The sequence below is a fragment of the Acomys minous genome, assembly GCF_964271855.1.
Source record: "Acomys minous genome assembly, chromosome: 2".
In the NCBI taxonomy this organism is placed as follows: domain Eukaryota; kingdom Metazoa; phylum Chordata; class Mammalia; order Rodentia; family Muridae; genus Acomys; species Acomys minous.
The window spans coordinates 135,263,969-135,278,116 of record NC_140484.1 but is presented as its reverse complement, the minus strand read 5'-3'; the positions used below and the strand labels follow the sequence as shown (position 1 = coordinate 135,278,116).

Below are 14,148 nucleotides of genomic sequence, written 5' to 3'. Positions count from 1 at the left end.
TATATATGTTTTCAATTTTTTGCTTTGTTTATTTGGCAGGAATATCCATTCTATAATCCGGTCTTCCCTTTGCATGAGAAGCCCAGTAGGAGAATGTTTTGAAGGCAAAATAACCAAAATGCAACCAAGTTCAGGATCAATTCTATCCACATATGCCCTTTGAAGTTTTTGTTCCACCAGAATTAACTCCTTTTCTGCTTCAGCAGTTAAACACCTAGGACTGTTTAAATCCGAATCCCCTTGTAAAATCTGAAACAAGTTACTTAACTCATAGGTAGCTAACCCGATTGTAGGCCTTAACCAGGTAATATCGCCCAATAATCTCTGAAAGTCATTAAGAGTTTGTAATTGATCTCTACGGATCTGTACCTTTTGTGGTCGAATTTTTTGTTCAGTTATTTTATAGCCTAAATAGGTAATTGAATCTCCTCTTTGTATTTTTTCCACCGCAATCTGTAATCCCCAGCATGGCAGAATTCTTTGTGCTTCCTGAAACATTTTTTCTACAATACTAGGATCAGAATCAGCTAGCAGAATATCATCCATGTAATGATATATGATAGATTGAGGAAACAGCTTACGAAGTATTTCTAAAGGTTGTTGTACAAAATACTGGCATAAAGTTGGGCTATTTAACATTCCCTGTGGAAGTACCTTCCAATGATATCTCTTCATTGGAGAATTACTGTTCAGAGTAGGTACTGAGAAAGCAAACCTTTCCCTGTCCTTCTCGTGTAGAGGTATGGTAAAAAAACAATCTTTTAAATCAATTGTAATTATATGCCAAGACCGAGGTAATAAGGAAGGCAAAGGAATTCCAGGTTGAAGCGAACCCATGGGTTGAATCACCTTGTTTATGGCCCTCAAATCTGTTATCATTCTCCAACCACCTGATTTCTTTCTTACCACAAACACAGGGGAATTCCAGGGACTGGAAGATTCTTCGATGTGTTGAGCCTCCAGCTGCTCTTGCACTAAACCGTGAAGCGCCTGTAACTTTTCTTTTGTTAAGGGCCACTGCTCCTGCCATACAGGTCTGTTTGAAATCCATTTTAGGGGCAAGGCGGTTGGTATCTCAGCAGTGGCCCCTCTTATAAATTTTGACACTCTAAACCTGAAGAATTCTGAGGTTGGACAATGGGCATAGCTGGTGGTCGCCTCTGATCACTTACATTAATCTCTTCCCTAGAAGCGCATACCAATTCACCCATTGTTTCAACCTTCTTTATCCCAGTATTTGCAGGAATAGTAATCTGAGTACCCCATTGCTGTAAAAGGTCTCTTCCCCATAGATTTATAGGAATGTCAGCCACATAGGGTTTCAGCCTCCCTATCTGCCCATCTGGTCCCACACACTCAAGCCACTGTACACTTTGTTTTATTTGAGATAACTTGCCAATTCCTACAATTTCTGTATAAACCTTCTTAAGTGGCCAAGTTTGGTTCCAAGACTTCTGGCAAATGATGGAGACGTCAGCTCCACTGTCTACCAAGCCTTCTATTTTAATACCATTCAATTGTATAATTAACTTAGGTCTCTGATCATTAATTACTGTTTGCCAGAACACACGGGTCCCTGTGCTCCCGAACGCACCAGTCCTTTCCACTGGAGCGGCTTTGCCCTTAATGTAAGGAAACAGTAGGAGTTGAGCAATCCTATCCCCGGCATCAATTTTCATCTCCTTTTTCACACATACCAAGATTTTTATTTCCCCTTTAGAATCTCCATCTATAATACCAGGATGCACAATAAAACCTTGAGAAGTCAGCCCGCTTCTTCCCAGAACCAATCCTACTGTGCCTGGAGGCAAAGGTCCAAAAACACCAGTATTTAATTTGTAACATTCAACCTGAGGAGTTAGGGTAAGAGACATATTTGAAGCCAGATCCAAGGCTGCACTGCCTTCAGTAGCATGCATTAGATCGCTAACACTCAGTTCCCGTTTTCCTGCGGGTTTGTCACTTCCTGACTGGCCAAAGGAATTCGGCTGGCATTGTTTACGGGGGCCCGAGCCGATGGCCCCCTCCTGCCGTTTCCCGTCGGCAAGATATTGCCTTGCACATCTCGCTTAGATTGACAATCCCGAGCCCAGTGTTTCCCTTTTCCACAGCGACTACAGTACCCTGGGAGTCTTGGTACCTCATTACCATCATAACCAGAACCCCCCTGTTCTCTTCTATAAGTTACGTTTTCTCCTGGGTTAGTGCGCCTTCTATTTCTACAGTTTCTTTGCACATGACCGATTTGACCGCAATTAAAGCACCGAGTATTATGATATCTGGGCTCTCTGACTAAAGCTTGTCCCACAATATTATTCTGATATTCCTGAGAGTTGATATTAACTGCCTCCTTTACCCAGTCATCTAATGGAGCGCCTCTTTCCTTTAACGGTCTAAGCACCTTCTTACATTCAGCATTTGCATTTTCATAAGCCATGATAAGTTTTAATGCCTTTTTGTTATCAGAATCTGGCATCGCCTTATCCATAGCAGATCCTAATCTCTGCAAAAATTCTGTAAAGGGCTCCAGAGGTCCTTGGAACACCTTAGTAAAAGAAATAGTTGTTTTCCCAGGTTCCTCTACCAGCTCCCAAGCTCTCAAGGCTGCCTTACGACATTGTTCAATCACTCTATTGTCAGCTTGAATTTGTTCTCTCATGTTAGTATATGGTCCATCACCAAGTAACTGATCTCTATTAATATTTATTCCCTGTGCGATATTTTCTTGTTCTATTTTTATAGCCTCTGTTCGCCACCATGATAACCACTGTAACTGTTGTGCTGCTTCCAATACCGCTGAAACTAAATTTTTCCAATCTTGGGGAACAAGTCTATTCTGATAGGCCCAGCTGTTTAACGTTTGTTTAACGAAGTTAGAATGCATACCATATCTGATGATGGATTCCTTAAAATGTTTTAAATCCATCATGTCTACAGGACACCAGGCTATTTCGTCATGACCCTCAGCACCATTTGGCTCGATTACATGTCTTACAGTGACTGGAAAAGCTGAAGGTGCCTGGGTGACTGTGGAAGTATCCTCCACTGGTACATTTACTTCCAAAGACCTTTTGGTCGGTCTGGCTTCCTTTGCCTCTGGTTTCTGACCTTCTCCACCCTTTTTAACCAAAGGTGCCTTCTGCTTTTCCAGCCCTTCCACTTTTCTCTGTATTTTGCCTATTTGTTCAGTCAAGTCAGTAATTCTTTCCAAAAGGATAGAGCTTATTGACTCTTCCTGATTTTTCTGGCTTTCCGGTCTCTCTATTTTCTGTCCTTCATCACTACCAAATGCCAAAAATTCTATCCATTTTCCCATCCCTTCATTTTCATACCTCAGCCTTTCTATCTGTCCAGTCAAATCTGCAATCTTTTCCAAAAGGATAGAACTTACTGACCCTTCCGGCTTTTCTATGCCATTAGCCTGTCTTCTAATCCTTCTAAGCATGAAATATTGTAATAAAAGGACAATGAGAAAACAAAGAATTCCCTCTAAGTATAATGCAGGAAAGAGTTTTGCAACAGCAGTTGCAATTTTGCCAATACCCTGAAACAACATTTCTATCCCGTGGAATACTGAATCTTCCCTCATATCATTAGGGATTGTGGAACCCATCGGGCCCCACATCGGGCGCCAGATGTTGGCTCAGTTTATTAACAATTAAACTTTATTATACAACCCAACTAGCATATACAAGAAGGAAAAAAAAGGTTAAAGGGACAGAAGATTAAAACCTCCTGGAATCCGTTCGGCAGGACGGGTCCTTAGGTGTCTCAGTCCCACGAGCTGGTCCGGTCCTCTCCTCTCTCTCCGCGCCTTCTCCTTCTCTCCTCCTACCTCTTCCCAGTCATATGCAAAGGGCGGTCCCTTCTCCCTTCGAGGGTCAATTAGGAAAACAATAGCCACGGTGGGGTTCCTAGGTAGGCTTCCTGAATTCCAAGCCCAGGAAGGCTCCAAACAGTCTCTCACAAGGTATTCATGGTGTGCCTCAAGGGTAAAGCCCGCCAAGACTGCTTCCACCTGAGACAAAGCTTAATCTTTCCTATAGTTCATTCCTGTGGGAAAGAAAGGTAGCTATTAACATCACAACGCAATCAATTTAGATTAATGAAGTTAAGTCTCATGAAATCGAAACCATATTTTATAGAAGTGTATTTTGATTGATCAAGTTTTCCAAATTGTTTCTCATACTCTAGGTATCATCGAGCCTCTCGCTTCTTGGTACTCACAGCAGAGAGACATGCTGCCCTGAAAACCTATATGTAAAACAATAGCAAAGTTTGCTTCAAAAAATGTTCTTATGAGTCGGCTGACAGGAAAATGTGCAGACCCCTATTGAACACTGACATGGTGCCAGACTTTCTTATCTCTCAGTATCTTCCTGCTGATACTACCAAGAAGGCAACATAAATTTTTGCACGTATACATACAGAAACACAAATGCTTTAATATGTAAGGCATTACAAAGCTACCATACAGTTTTAGATAATGTATGTATACTGCTCTTCCATGTTAAATCTCTCATATCCTTCCTTTGCCAAATTTTTGCCATTTCACTCCCAGCTAAACCAATAAGGAAAATGACTTATTGGTCTCTTTCTTTGTCATGTATGTGAAAAGGAAGAAAATTTTTCTCTCTGACATTGGAAGGAGACAACAACATAGAATTATAGTAATTGGTGCCCAGAGATCCACTAGTATAGGAGAGGAGAAGAGGAACTCCTGGGGAAAGTAACCCAACTGTCCAGGAAAGTAGCACTAAGCTGAGAAGTGATGACCACGTGGCTGCAGGGCTGGGAGAAGGAGATCTGGACTATCTACATCTCCAGGTTTCTTCTCTGTGCTCACACTCAGCTGACATAAAACTATTTTGTCTATATAAGTAAATCTACACTTTGTTGCTCATTGGCATTATGCTATTCTTTTGCTTTTAAGAGGAGTGAGAGAGGAAGTAGGGGAGGAGGAGGCTCTCTTCTTCCCTGCGCATATGATCACTCATCCATGAAATACAATTATAAAAGGCTTCCACAGAAGAATTTCTTGAGACACATGCTTCACTCTTGATGTATCACTTAAAAAGTCTAAACTTGATGGCTATACTATTGTTAGTAACGCAACAGAGTAAAACACTACAGTAGACTTGAATCTGGCATGGTTGCAGTATTTGAGTGTCCTCAAACCTGAAGTACCAGATGTGAAGTCCTTATCATGATTTTATATTTTATAAACATTCTGAGACAGTTGGTAATATTTACAATGTAAAGCAACTGGTCACGCTATATCTGCTTCTATATCTACAAAAAAAAATTAGCTTCTATCCCTGTAGACTGTACCATTGTAAAGTGATAAACATTACCTACTGCTTGAGGGGAAGAAGCAAGTAGATGGATTGTGCGTCCCTAGGTGGCAAGTGGTGAAGGATAATTTCTGAACTCTTTAACTTCGTGTTATTCTTCTCTTTTCCTGTGGGATATGAGTCTCCACCAGAGCTATTTATCCAATCTATAATAAAAATACGAAGGAGGTATAACCATATGAGATACATAAAGCATGAATAGGAAAAGCAGTGCAGTGATGGGCAAGTGCACAGAGAAAATACAAGTCAGTGAAGAAATGCAGAGTCCAGAAAGGATGCCAGAGGGATCTAAGGGCCTGTGGCTTTCACAACAAGATTGTACAAGTATTTATAAACCAACAAAACAACAACCAAATTGAAGGTAGTTGCTGCTAAAATGTGTACAGGGTCATGGCAATCAATTCTTGTAGATAGTCCCTTTAACTGTTTTCCTAAATTAGGATATTTTTCCTCCCTCCCATTGTTGTTTCACCTACTGTTCTCTTCTCTGATTTCAAATAGCCACAGAAAAGGATCCATGTTCTCACATGAGCTACCAGCACCCAGAGAACTTGCAAATCTCCCTTCGGTTTCTTCAGAGCTTCATACCCTTGGCTGCTTTCTACTGCACTCACAATCCCCAGAGTGAGACCTATGGAAAACCCCAGGGAAATAACAAAGCTCTGATGTCAGATTAAATATATCTGGTGAAATTAAATATTCATAGACATAGGAAACCCATATCCTGTTTCTTGCACCAGATTTTCAAATGTACGTAGTTCTTTACATGCAAGAAATTTTTTATCTTGTTACATCATTAAAGATTTGATTTCCATGTGTGTGTGTGCATGTGTGTGTGTGAAGAAAGACAGGGGAGGGAGAATTATTCAGAAGGACTATGCTGCTTCCAAGTAAAGAACTGCTCTCTGGTTAACATCATCAATCCTCAAAAGTCAGCCGTATCCTAAAGTGAAGAAATCCACACAAATGTGAAATACATTGAGGTATAGCTTGTTATTCTTTGGGATATTTTCGCTTATAATTGGAAACCAGGTATAAAAGCATAAGGCAGAGAGACTGATCATTTTCATTTCCCATTGAATATGTATTTATATACTATCATATATGTATGTGTATATGAGCATATATGTGTGTGTGTATAAAGAGAGTATCATATTCTTTATCTAGAGTTTGAAATTTATATGATACAGAATTTTTTATATAAGGTGAATTTTTAAAATCTCACAACATATGTGCTGATTACCCTGTTTTTCTGATGAGGGAGAAGTAAGAAGCATAAATTTGGCTACATGGTACTGTAGACATGAGGCTTCAGGCTTCCATAATGGAAGCTTTTGTCCATAATAGTGATTGAAGTGTGATACTCAACAGAATATCCAAGTTTCATCATTTAACAATTCAACAAATATATATTTATTATATATTGCATAGTAGGCACTGTTTTAAGTGTCATTTAATATTAAACAATACTAACACAATGTATAAAAACAAGACAGGTTAGGCAAGTACATACATGGCAATATGAATAGTGGAGATGCTGATTCTCAAGCTAATAACTCTGGGTGGCATGGTTAGGGGACTGGATACAATGAAAATAAGATTTAAGGAGATGTTTGAAGGTGGAAAGAAGGCAACCACATGGGATTTGTGAAACCAGGGGAACCATTCCAGTAAGAGAAGAGCAAATATGAAGGGATTGTAGTATGTTGGCAGTGGTCCATCAAAATAAAGTTGGATAGAATATTTGATGTGGTATGATTTGGATGCTCAACATTCTTCGAAATATGTATATTAGACTTCCAGAATTCTGGGTGAGGACTGAAGGAAGTCCACAGACAGTGTCCTAATTAGGTTTTTATTGCTGCAATACAACACCATGACCAAAAGCAACTTGGGTAGGGAATGATTTATTTTGGCTTTACAGCTTACAGTCCATCATGAGAGGAAATCAGGACAGAAACTCAATTCAGGAACCTGGAGGCAGGAACTGTAGCAGAGGCAGTGGAAGAACACTATTTATTGGTTTTCTTCTCATGGCTCCTTCACTTTGCCTTCTTACACACTGCAGGACCATTTGCCCAAGTTTAACACCACCCATTATGAATTGACCCCTCCAACATTAGCCATTAGTCAAGGAAATGCCCCCACAGACTTTTGCCAGTCAGGTGAATTGATTTTTACCATTAAAGTCCATAATTCTAGATAATTGGCTTGTGTCAATTTAAAAAAATCAGCCAGTATAGAGTGCGGAAGAGGAAATGGATCTTTGTGAGTTCAAGGCAATCCTGCTCTATAAAGTGTGTCCAGGACAGCCAGTGCTACACAGAGAAGTATGTCTTTTGAAAAAAAATCAGTAATATGCAGATAATTGTAGACAGTGGGAGGATGGCTAATCAAATTGTTATAAAGTGTAGTCTCAAAAATAAAAAAGCTATCATGAATGGTTATAGATCGAAAATTAAAATATATAGTAGCCAAATTAAAGTAAGGTGATCAGGAATATTTATTGTAGATTATAGCAAGAAGGAACTTATTAACAGACAAGTGATTTATATAAATATTGTAAAATTACTGAAGTATGTTATATTTCATATATATAGAGCCTGTAGTATGTGTCAAAGTAAATAGATTGAACTAAATGCCATATTACAGAGAAGGTAACATTCTTGTAAATTGAAAGTTGTTTTTGTTGTTGAAATTTTTAGTCAAAGAAGAAGCAACTATTTTAGAGCATCAACAGACCATTTTAGAACACTGAATTATAATGAATATTTACATGCCTTTTCATTCCTCCTTTCGTGAGGTTACAATAATTTAATAGATTCTGATGGATCCCGTATGTAAAAATGAACAGAGAAATTGTTTCATTCCATTCCAGTAGTTAATCCACTTAGGTGAAGGAGTCACTACATATAATAGACAGATGTTTTAGTCATATCTAATTACCACTTGAACACCTTAAGTTATCTGCATCATATGACAAATGATTCTAGCTGTCCAGGGCTTGTAGACATTTCTTGTAGTCATCCACTGCTTCTGACTCTTCCACTCTTTCTGCACACTATTACATATTAATCCCTCAGTCGTGGGAGGATCCTTGGATTATAGATGTTCCATCGAGTAGACCATTGCGCTGTTTTTATTCTCTAAACCTTGGCCACATGTGTCTCTGCATTTATAACTGTCTCCTGAAAATAGAAACTTTTCTGGTGAGGGTTAGGAGGCCTATGAATGTAATGATAAATTGTTAGGGCCTGGTTAAATATTGTGGCCACTAAGCAAAATAACAGTAGTATGTTGTCTCTTAGGGTCTATGATGTATCTAGCAATGGGTTCATTGTTTAATAATAGTGCCAGGTATGTGTTATATCCTATGCAGAAGGACTTAAATCCTATCAGATAGTGGTAAGTTACTACCATAATGTGCCACTATTCTGCAGAAGGCATGTCCTGCCAGGTCATCTATTATTGTAGCTCAAGTAGTTCACATCTTGGTAAGATTGTGGATTATTTTTCTTTTTAGTGCACATAGCACATCCCAGCAATATGAAAGCTCCCCAGTAGAGATATAATTTTCCAGGTCAGGACCAATTTGATATCTCCATGCTCTATCACTCAAATATGTGTTATTGTTAGCAATAAGATCTTACAATCTTACAAGTTCTGGAGGGTAAGTAAGTGCATTGTCAACAGCCTATAATTTTTTTTTTCATCAACAGGTCCTCACTGGCTAAGAACTCCAATAGAAATAACCCACTGTTCACAGTAGGACTATTTTTGATGACTTGTGTAAAGTAGCCAGACGCCTGTAGTCAAACATCAGACCACTGTTGGCCTGTTATAGGTTAGCACAATTTTAACTCTTTTTTTGTTGTTTTTTGTTTTTGTTTTGTTGTGTGTGTGTGTGTGTTGTTGTTGTTGTTGTTGTTGTTGTTGTTGTTGCTTTAATGCATAGCAAGCTCAGAATAAGTTCACAGAAATATACAAGGCACTTGCTCAAATACCTACTTTCCTCTAATTTGGTTTTCTTTAAAACTACAGTGTTCTTCACTGATCAGGGAAGAATGAGAACTGAAATCCACAGGGATTTTTAAAAATACTGTCTCTACGGGAAATGATAATGAAAGGTTCTTCCTGAGAAGCTGTAAAGCTCTGATAAAAGCAGTCCAGAGTAGTATACAGCCAAGGCAAGATTCCATTTGGGGTTCAGCCTGGTGAGTCTCTCATTTTTCAGTTGCAGACAAATAAACGGAAAGAGAAAGAAGAGATGACAGGAGATGTGGGTTATCTTGGATGCAGAAACTGAAGACGAAGCTTTGGAAAATAATAGAAGAATGATTAATTAGCTATGTAACATTACCAGAACATGCTAGCCAGTGCCTTTTAGAAAAATTATTCTGTTTGATGTATAGTGAATGATAGCATATCTTTGGAATATTGTTTAAATTGCTTTTGAAAGAATTACTTATTCTAAAATTAGCAATAAGTTATAGTATTGTTGCTATAAATATCTATTTTATATATATGAAACACTTATAGAGACTTTTAATTATTTGTGTAATATAAAAATACTTAATATTAATTTCCTTTAAATGTAGATTGAATTAGTCAGAAAGCTAAATTTTATGACAATCAATCTGACACAGACTTCATACTCTGAAGCATTTAAAGCTCATCATGGTATACTAGTCTCAAGAAATGATGGTTCAAATAATGGATCATATATATAATGCACAGATGATGATAGATAAGAGATAGATGATAGAGGATAAATATATAATATATTTAGATGACAGAAAGATGATAATATATCATACATATGATAGATAGATAGATAGATAGATAGATAGATAGATAGATAGATGATAGATGGATGGGTGATAGGTGACAGATGATAGACATACATACAAACAGACAGATCAAAGAAAGATATTTGATATACAACAAAAGGGCAGTTCTGTAGTTTGAACTCAAGATGTAACATGCTCAGAAATTTATTCTGCTAATGACACACAGGCCAAATTTATGTTCTTTGACAGAAATATTTATTCTTACATATATGAAGATAGAGGAAAGAATATGCTTATAGTTTTACATTGCCAACAAATGCATTTGGTTTTATTAGTCATTTTTGAGATTAAAATACAATCATGATACTTCTACTTACCTTTATATTTGTTTTCATTTTTGGTTTTGTGGGGATGGGTTGTTTCTTAGTTTTCTTTATTTTGTTTTGATTTTGTTTTCTTGTCTTTCTTTTTGAAAAAAGTGTGTGTGTGTGTGTGTGTGTGTGTGTGTGTGTGTGTGTGTGTTTGGGGAGAGAGAGAGAGAGAGAGAGAGAGAGAGAGAGAGGCAAAGTGTGTAGAAAAAGGAGGTGGGATAGAACTGAGGAGTTAGAGGAAGTGAAAATGATCAAATATATTCTATAAAATAATAAAAGGAATTATTGATGTATGTAGCTGTGTAGGTAACATTTATCAGATAAATATGGAAGTATCTTGTATTCTTAGCTTTCAAGATATTAAAACATATTTGTTTTATTAATAGGATCCACCGAGACACTTCTCTGCACTCACCATCATGTATTCATCAAATCCTTAGACTCTAAAATCTATGATTACCTCAGTTATGAAACTAAAGATTCTAACATGTAACATTGAGTATTGAGATACTCAAAGGGATTTTGTATTTCTACAACAGTTATGGAGGAATATGTATTGATTCTGTGTGCTTGAGGATGTTAATCAAAATGTATAACATATAAACCTTCAAATTTGTAATGTCCCAATAGATTAAAACTTTCACTAGGTGATTTGTTCTCATGATTTAATAGTGTTCGGAAATTGATGTAAAGTCATCCAGAAGTGAGTTTTAGTAATCACTTGGGTGTTTCTTAAAACAGTCAAGCTGACAATCTTGACCTACCATTGCAAGACCTTCATTTGGTCAATTGGATGGATTTTCAGTACTATATTCAGCGGTTAGCAGAGGCCAAATTCGTCAACATACAAGGATGCTCTCTTATTAAAGATGGTTAAAATAAGGAATTACTCAAAAAAGAGAGTATCAGTGTAAAACAATACCTAAAGATTGCTTATAAGATTAATGATTTCAGAGAAGATGACTGTACAATCGATGTAACATGAACAATGTTTTTCTTTTATTTACTGTGTAGTATAGCTTCCTCCAAGGCTTATGCTTGACTTGTTAATATCCTAAAAGACATGGTATATAGTGCATTTGAAATTGATACAGTGACTTTCAGAAGAACATACACAGGGTATACCGCATCCCTTTAAAGAGCTCTAGGTCTCCAGTTTCAAAAATCTATCCAGATAACTGCCAATTGGATGAGCATGCAGTTCTGAAGACTGATTCATGCATTCTCCTATAGGATGACCGTTCACAATGACACTCAGTTTCACCCTGTCTCTTTCCTTTTGCTGGGGGTCCCAGGTCTGGAGTCTCTCCACATCTGGATTGGCTTTCCTTTCTGCATTGTGTACCTGATTGCTCTCCTAGGAAACTTAACCATCTTGTTTGTGATCAAGACTGAGAGGAGCCTCCACCAGCCCATGTTCTACTTTCTGGCCATGTTGGCCACCATTGACTTGGGCCTTTCAACAGCCACCATCCCTAAGATGCTTGGGATCTTTTGGATTAATCTCAGAGAGATACTCTTTCGAGATTGCCTTATACAGATGTTTTTCATCCACAAATTTACACTTATGGAGTCAGCAGTCCTCTTGGCAATGGCTTATGACCGCTATGTGGCAATCTGCAACCCACTTCGGTACAGCACCATCCTCACCAACAAGGTTGTTTCCATGATTGGTCTTGCTGTGCTAGTGAGAGCAATTATCTTCGTTATTCCATTTATATTTCTAATTTTGAGACTGCCCTTTTGTGGGCATCACGTCATTCCCCACACCTATTGTGAGCACATGGGTCTCGCTCGTCTGTCTTGTGCCAGTGTCAAGGCCAATATAATTTATGGCTTGTGTGCCATATGTAATCTGCTGTTTGACATTGCAGCCATTGCCCTTTCTTACATACAAATATTGCGTGTTGTGTTTCATCTTCCTTCTCGGGAAGCCCGGCTCAAATCCCTCAGCACTTGTGGTTCTCATGTCTGTGTCATTCTTGCCTTCTACACACCAGCCCTCTTTTCTTTCATGACACATCGCTTTGGTAGGAATGTGCCTCGCTATATACATATACTTCTGGCCAACCTTTACGTTGTAGTGCCGCCAATGCTCAATCCTGTCATATATGGAGTAAGAACCAAGCAGATCTATGACGGTGTGAAGAAACTATTATTGCAAGTACAAGGAAATGTAAAGGAATAGCCCATAATCGTATGAGGCCCCATAGACTACTATCACAGTTTACTCAGGAAGATTTCTTGCAGTAAAAATCATATTCTAACGTGAAGCCAAGTCAGTGTACTGCTCTAAGTGATAAATATGTGCCTTTTCATGCTTTTTCACAAAAGATACAGCTAGTTTATTATTTTGCTCCCAATTTCATTATTTTGTTTTAGTATTATATGCCTTTTTCCTCTTTCATCAGAGGCCTGGTAGGTATATTACAAAAAGTTCAATGCAACCGTTGTTGTTATAAAAACTGATGTTTCTTGTAGCTTCTTTTCTCAGTGGGACTGGGCTAATCTTATGAATGCCGGTTTCATAACTGTGAGATTTTTAAGATGAGATAGTGACTAAGAAACTTTCTCTCTCACTTTGAAATTTGCAAAGCTTTAAATTCACCAGCATGCTCATCATAGAAAGTGCCATCATTTCCTCTAAAGCCTGTGTGTACTGTGCTAATTTGCATCACTATACTCTTCCAAAAACCATACATTTCTATTGCCCAGTGTACCAGTTTTAGTATGCTATTACATTTATGCAGATTTAACAAAATATTGTAATCCATTCATCTGACTATAATACATCATATATATATATATATATATATATATATATATATTAGAATACACACATATTTTATCTAAATCAGCTCAAGCTTTTGGTCCTTCAGAATGATTTTAGGGTTTGCAATAATATTTTTAGTATGTTACTTTTATGTTTATCATAACTATAGCCATTGTCCTGGTGGCATTTATGCAATGAAGGTATAATGTAAATTAAGAGTGTTATCTATTTATTTTATTAAAGAATCTTTGAAATATTTTAGTTTATCAATTACTTGCTAATTTATATACCTTCCTTTATATAGCTGTTGTTTATACATTTTCAATTTTATATTCATTAGTCTACTGTTTATATGATCAATATTCACTTAAGTATATTCAACTATGTATTATTTTAACATTTCTTGTTCTCTGTACCACAAGATAATATTTCCTTTGAAATAATTTTATATGCAGCATTTTTTTCTGTATTTACAAAGAACGCATAAAAAATATCTTTCACCATGACCAAAAGGTTTCGTTCCAAGCATGTAGGGATGATTTCCAGGCATGTAGGGATGGATCCATCAATGTAATCCATCATATAAACAAACTGAAAGAAAAAACACATGATCATCTCCTTAGATGCTGAAAAAGCATTTTAAAAAATCCAATACTCATTCATGTTAAATCTTGGAGAGATCAGGGATACAAGGCATGTAACTACACATAGTAAAGGCAATATATAGCAAGCCTATAGCCAACGTCAAACTAAATGAAGAGAAAATTAAATCAATTCCACTGAGATCAGGGACATGACAAGGCTGTCCACTCTCTCCATATCTCTTCAGTATAGTACTGGAAGTCCTTGCTAGAGCAATA

At 37.5% G+C, this 14,148-nt stretch overlaps 1 protein-coding gene across 1 annotated transcript in view; it reads left to right on the top strand.

Moving 5' to 3' along the window:
* Nucleotides 1-11,749: 11,749 nt before the first annotated feature.
* Nucleotides 11,750-14,148, top strand: part of LOC311578453 (uncharacterized protein) — a gene marked incomplete at both ends in the record, with an annotated part of 31,044 nt that continues 28,645 nt past the window's right edge. The window contains one exon of the mRNA XM_084748296.1: nucleotides 11,750-12,691. Within this exon, the coding sequence (XP_084604422.1) occupies nucleotides 11,750-12,691 (942 nt within the window). The remainder of the gene's footprint in view (nucleotides 12,692-14,148) is intronic.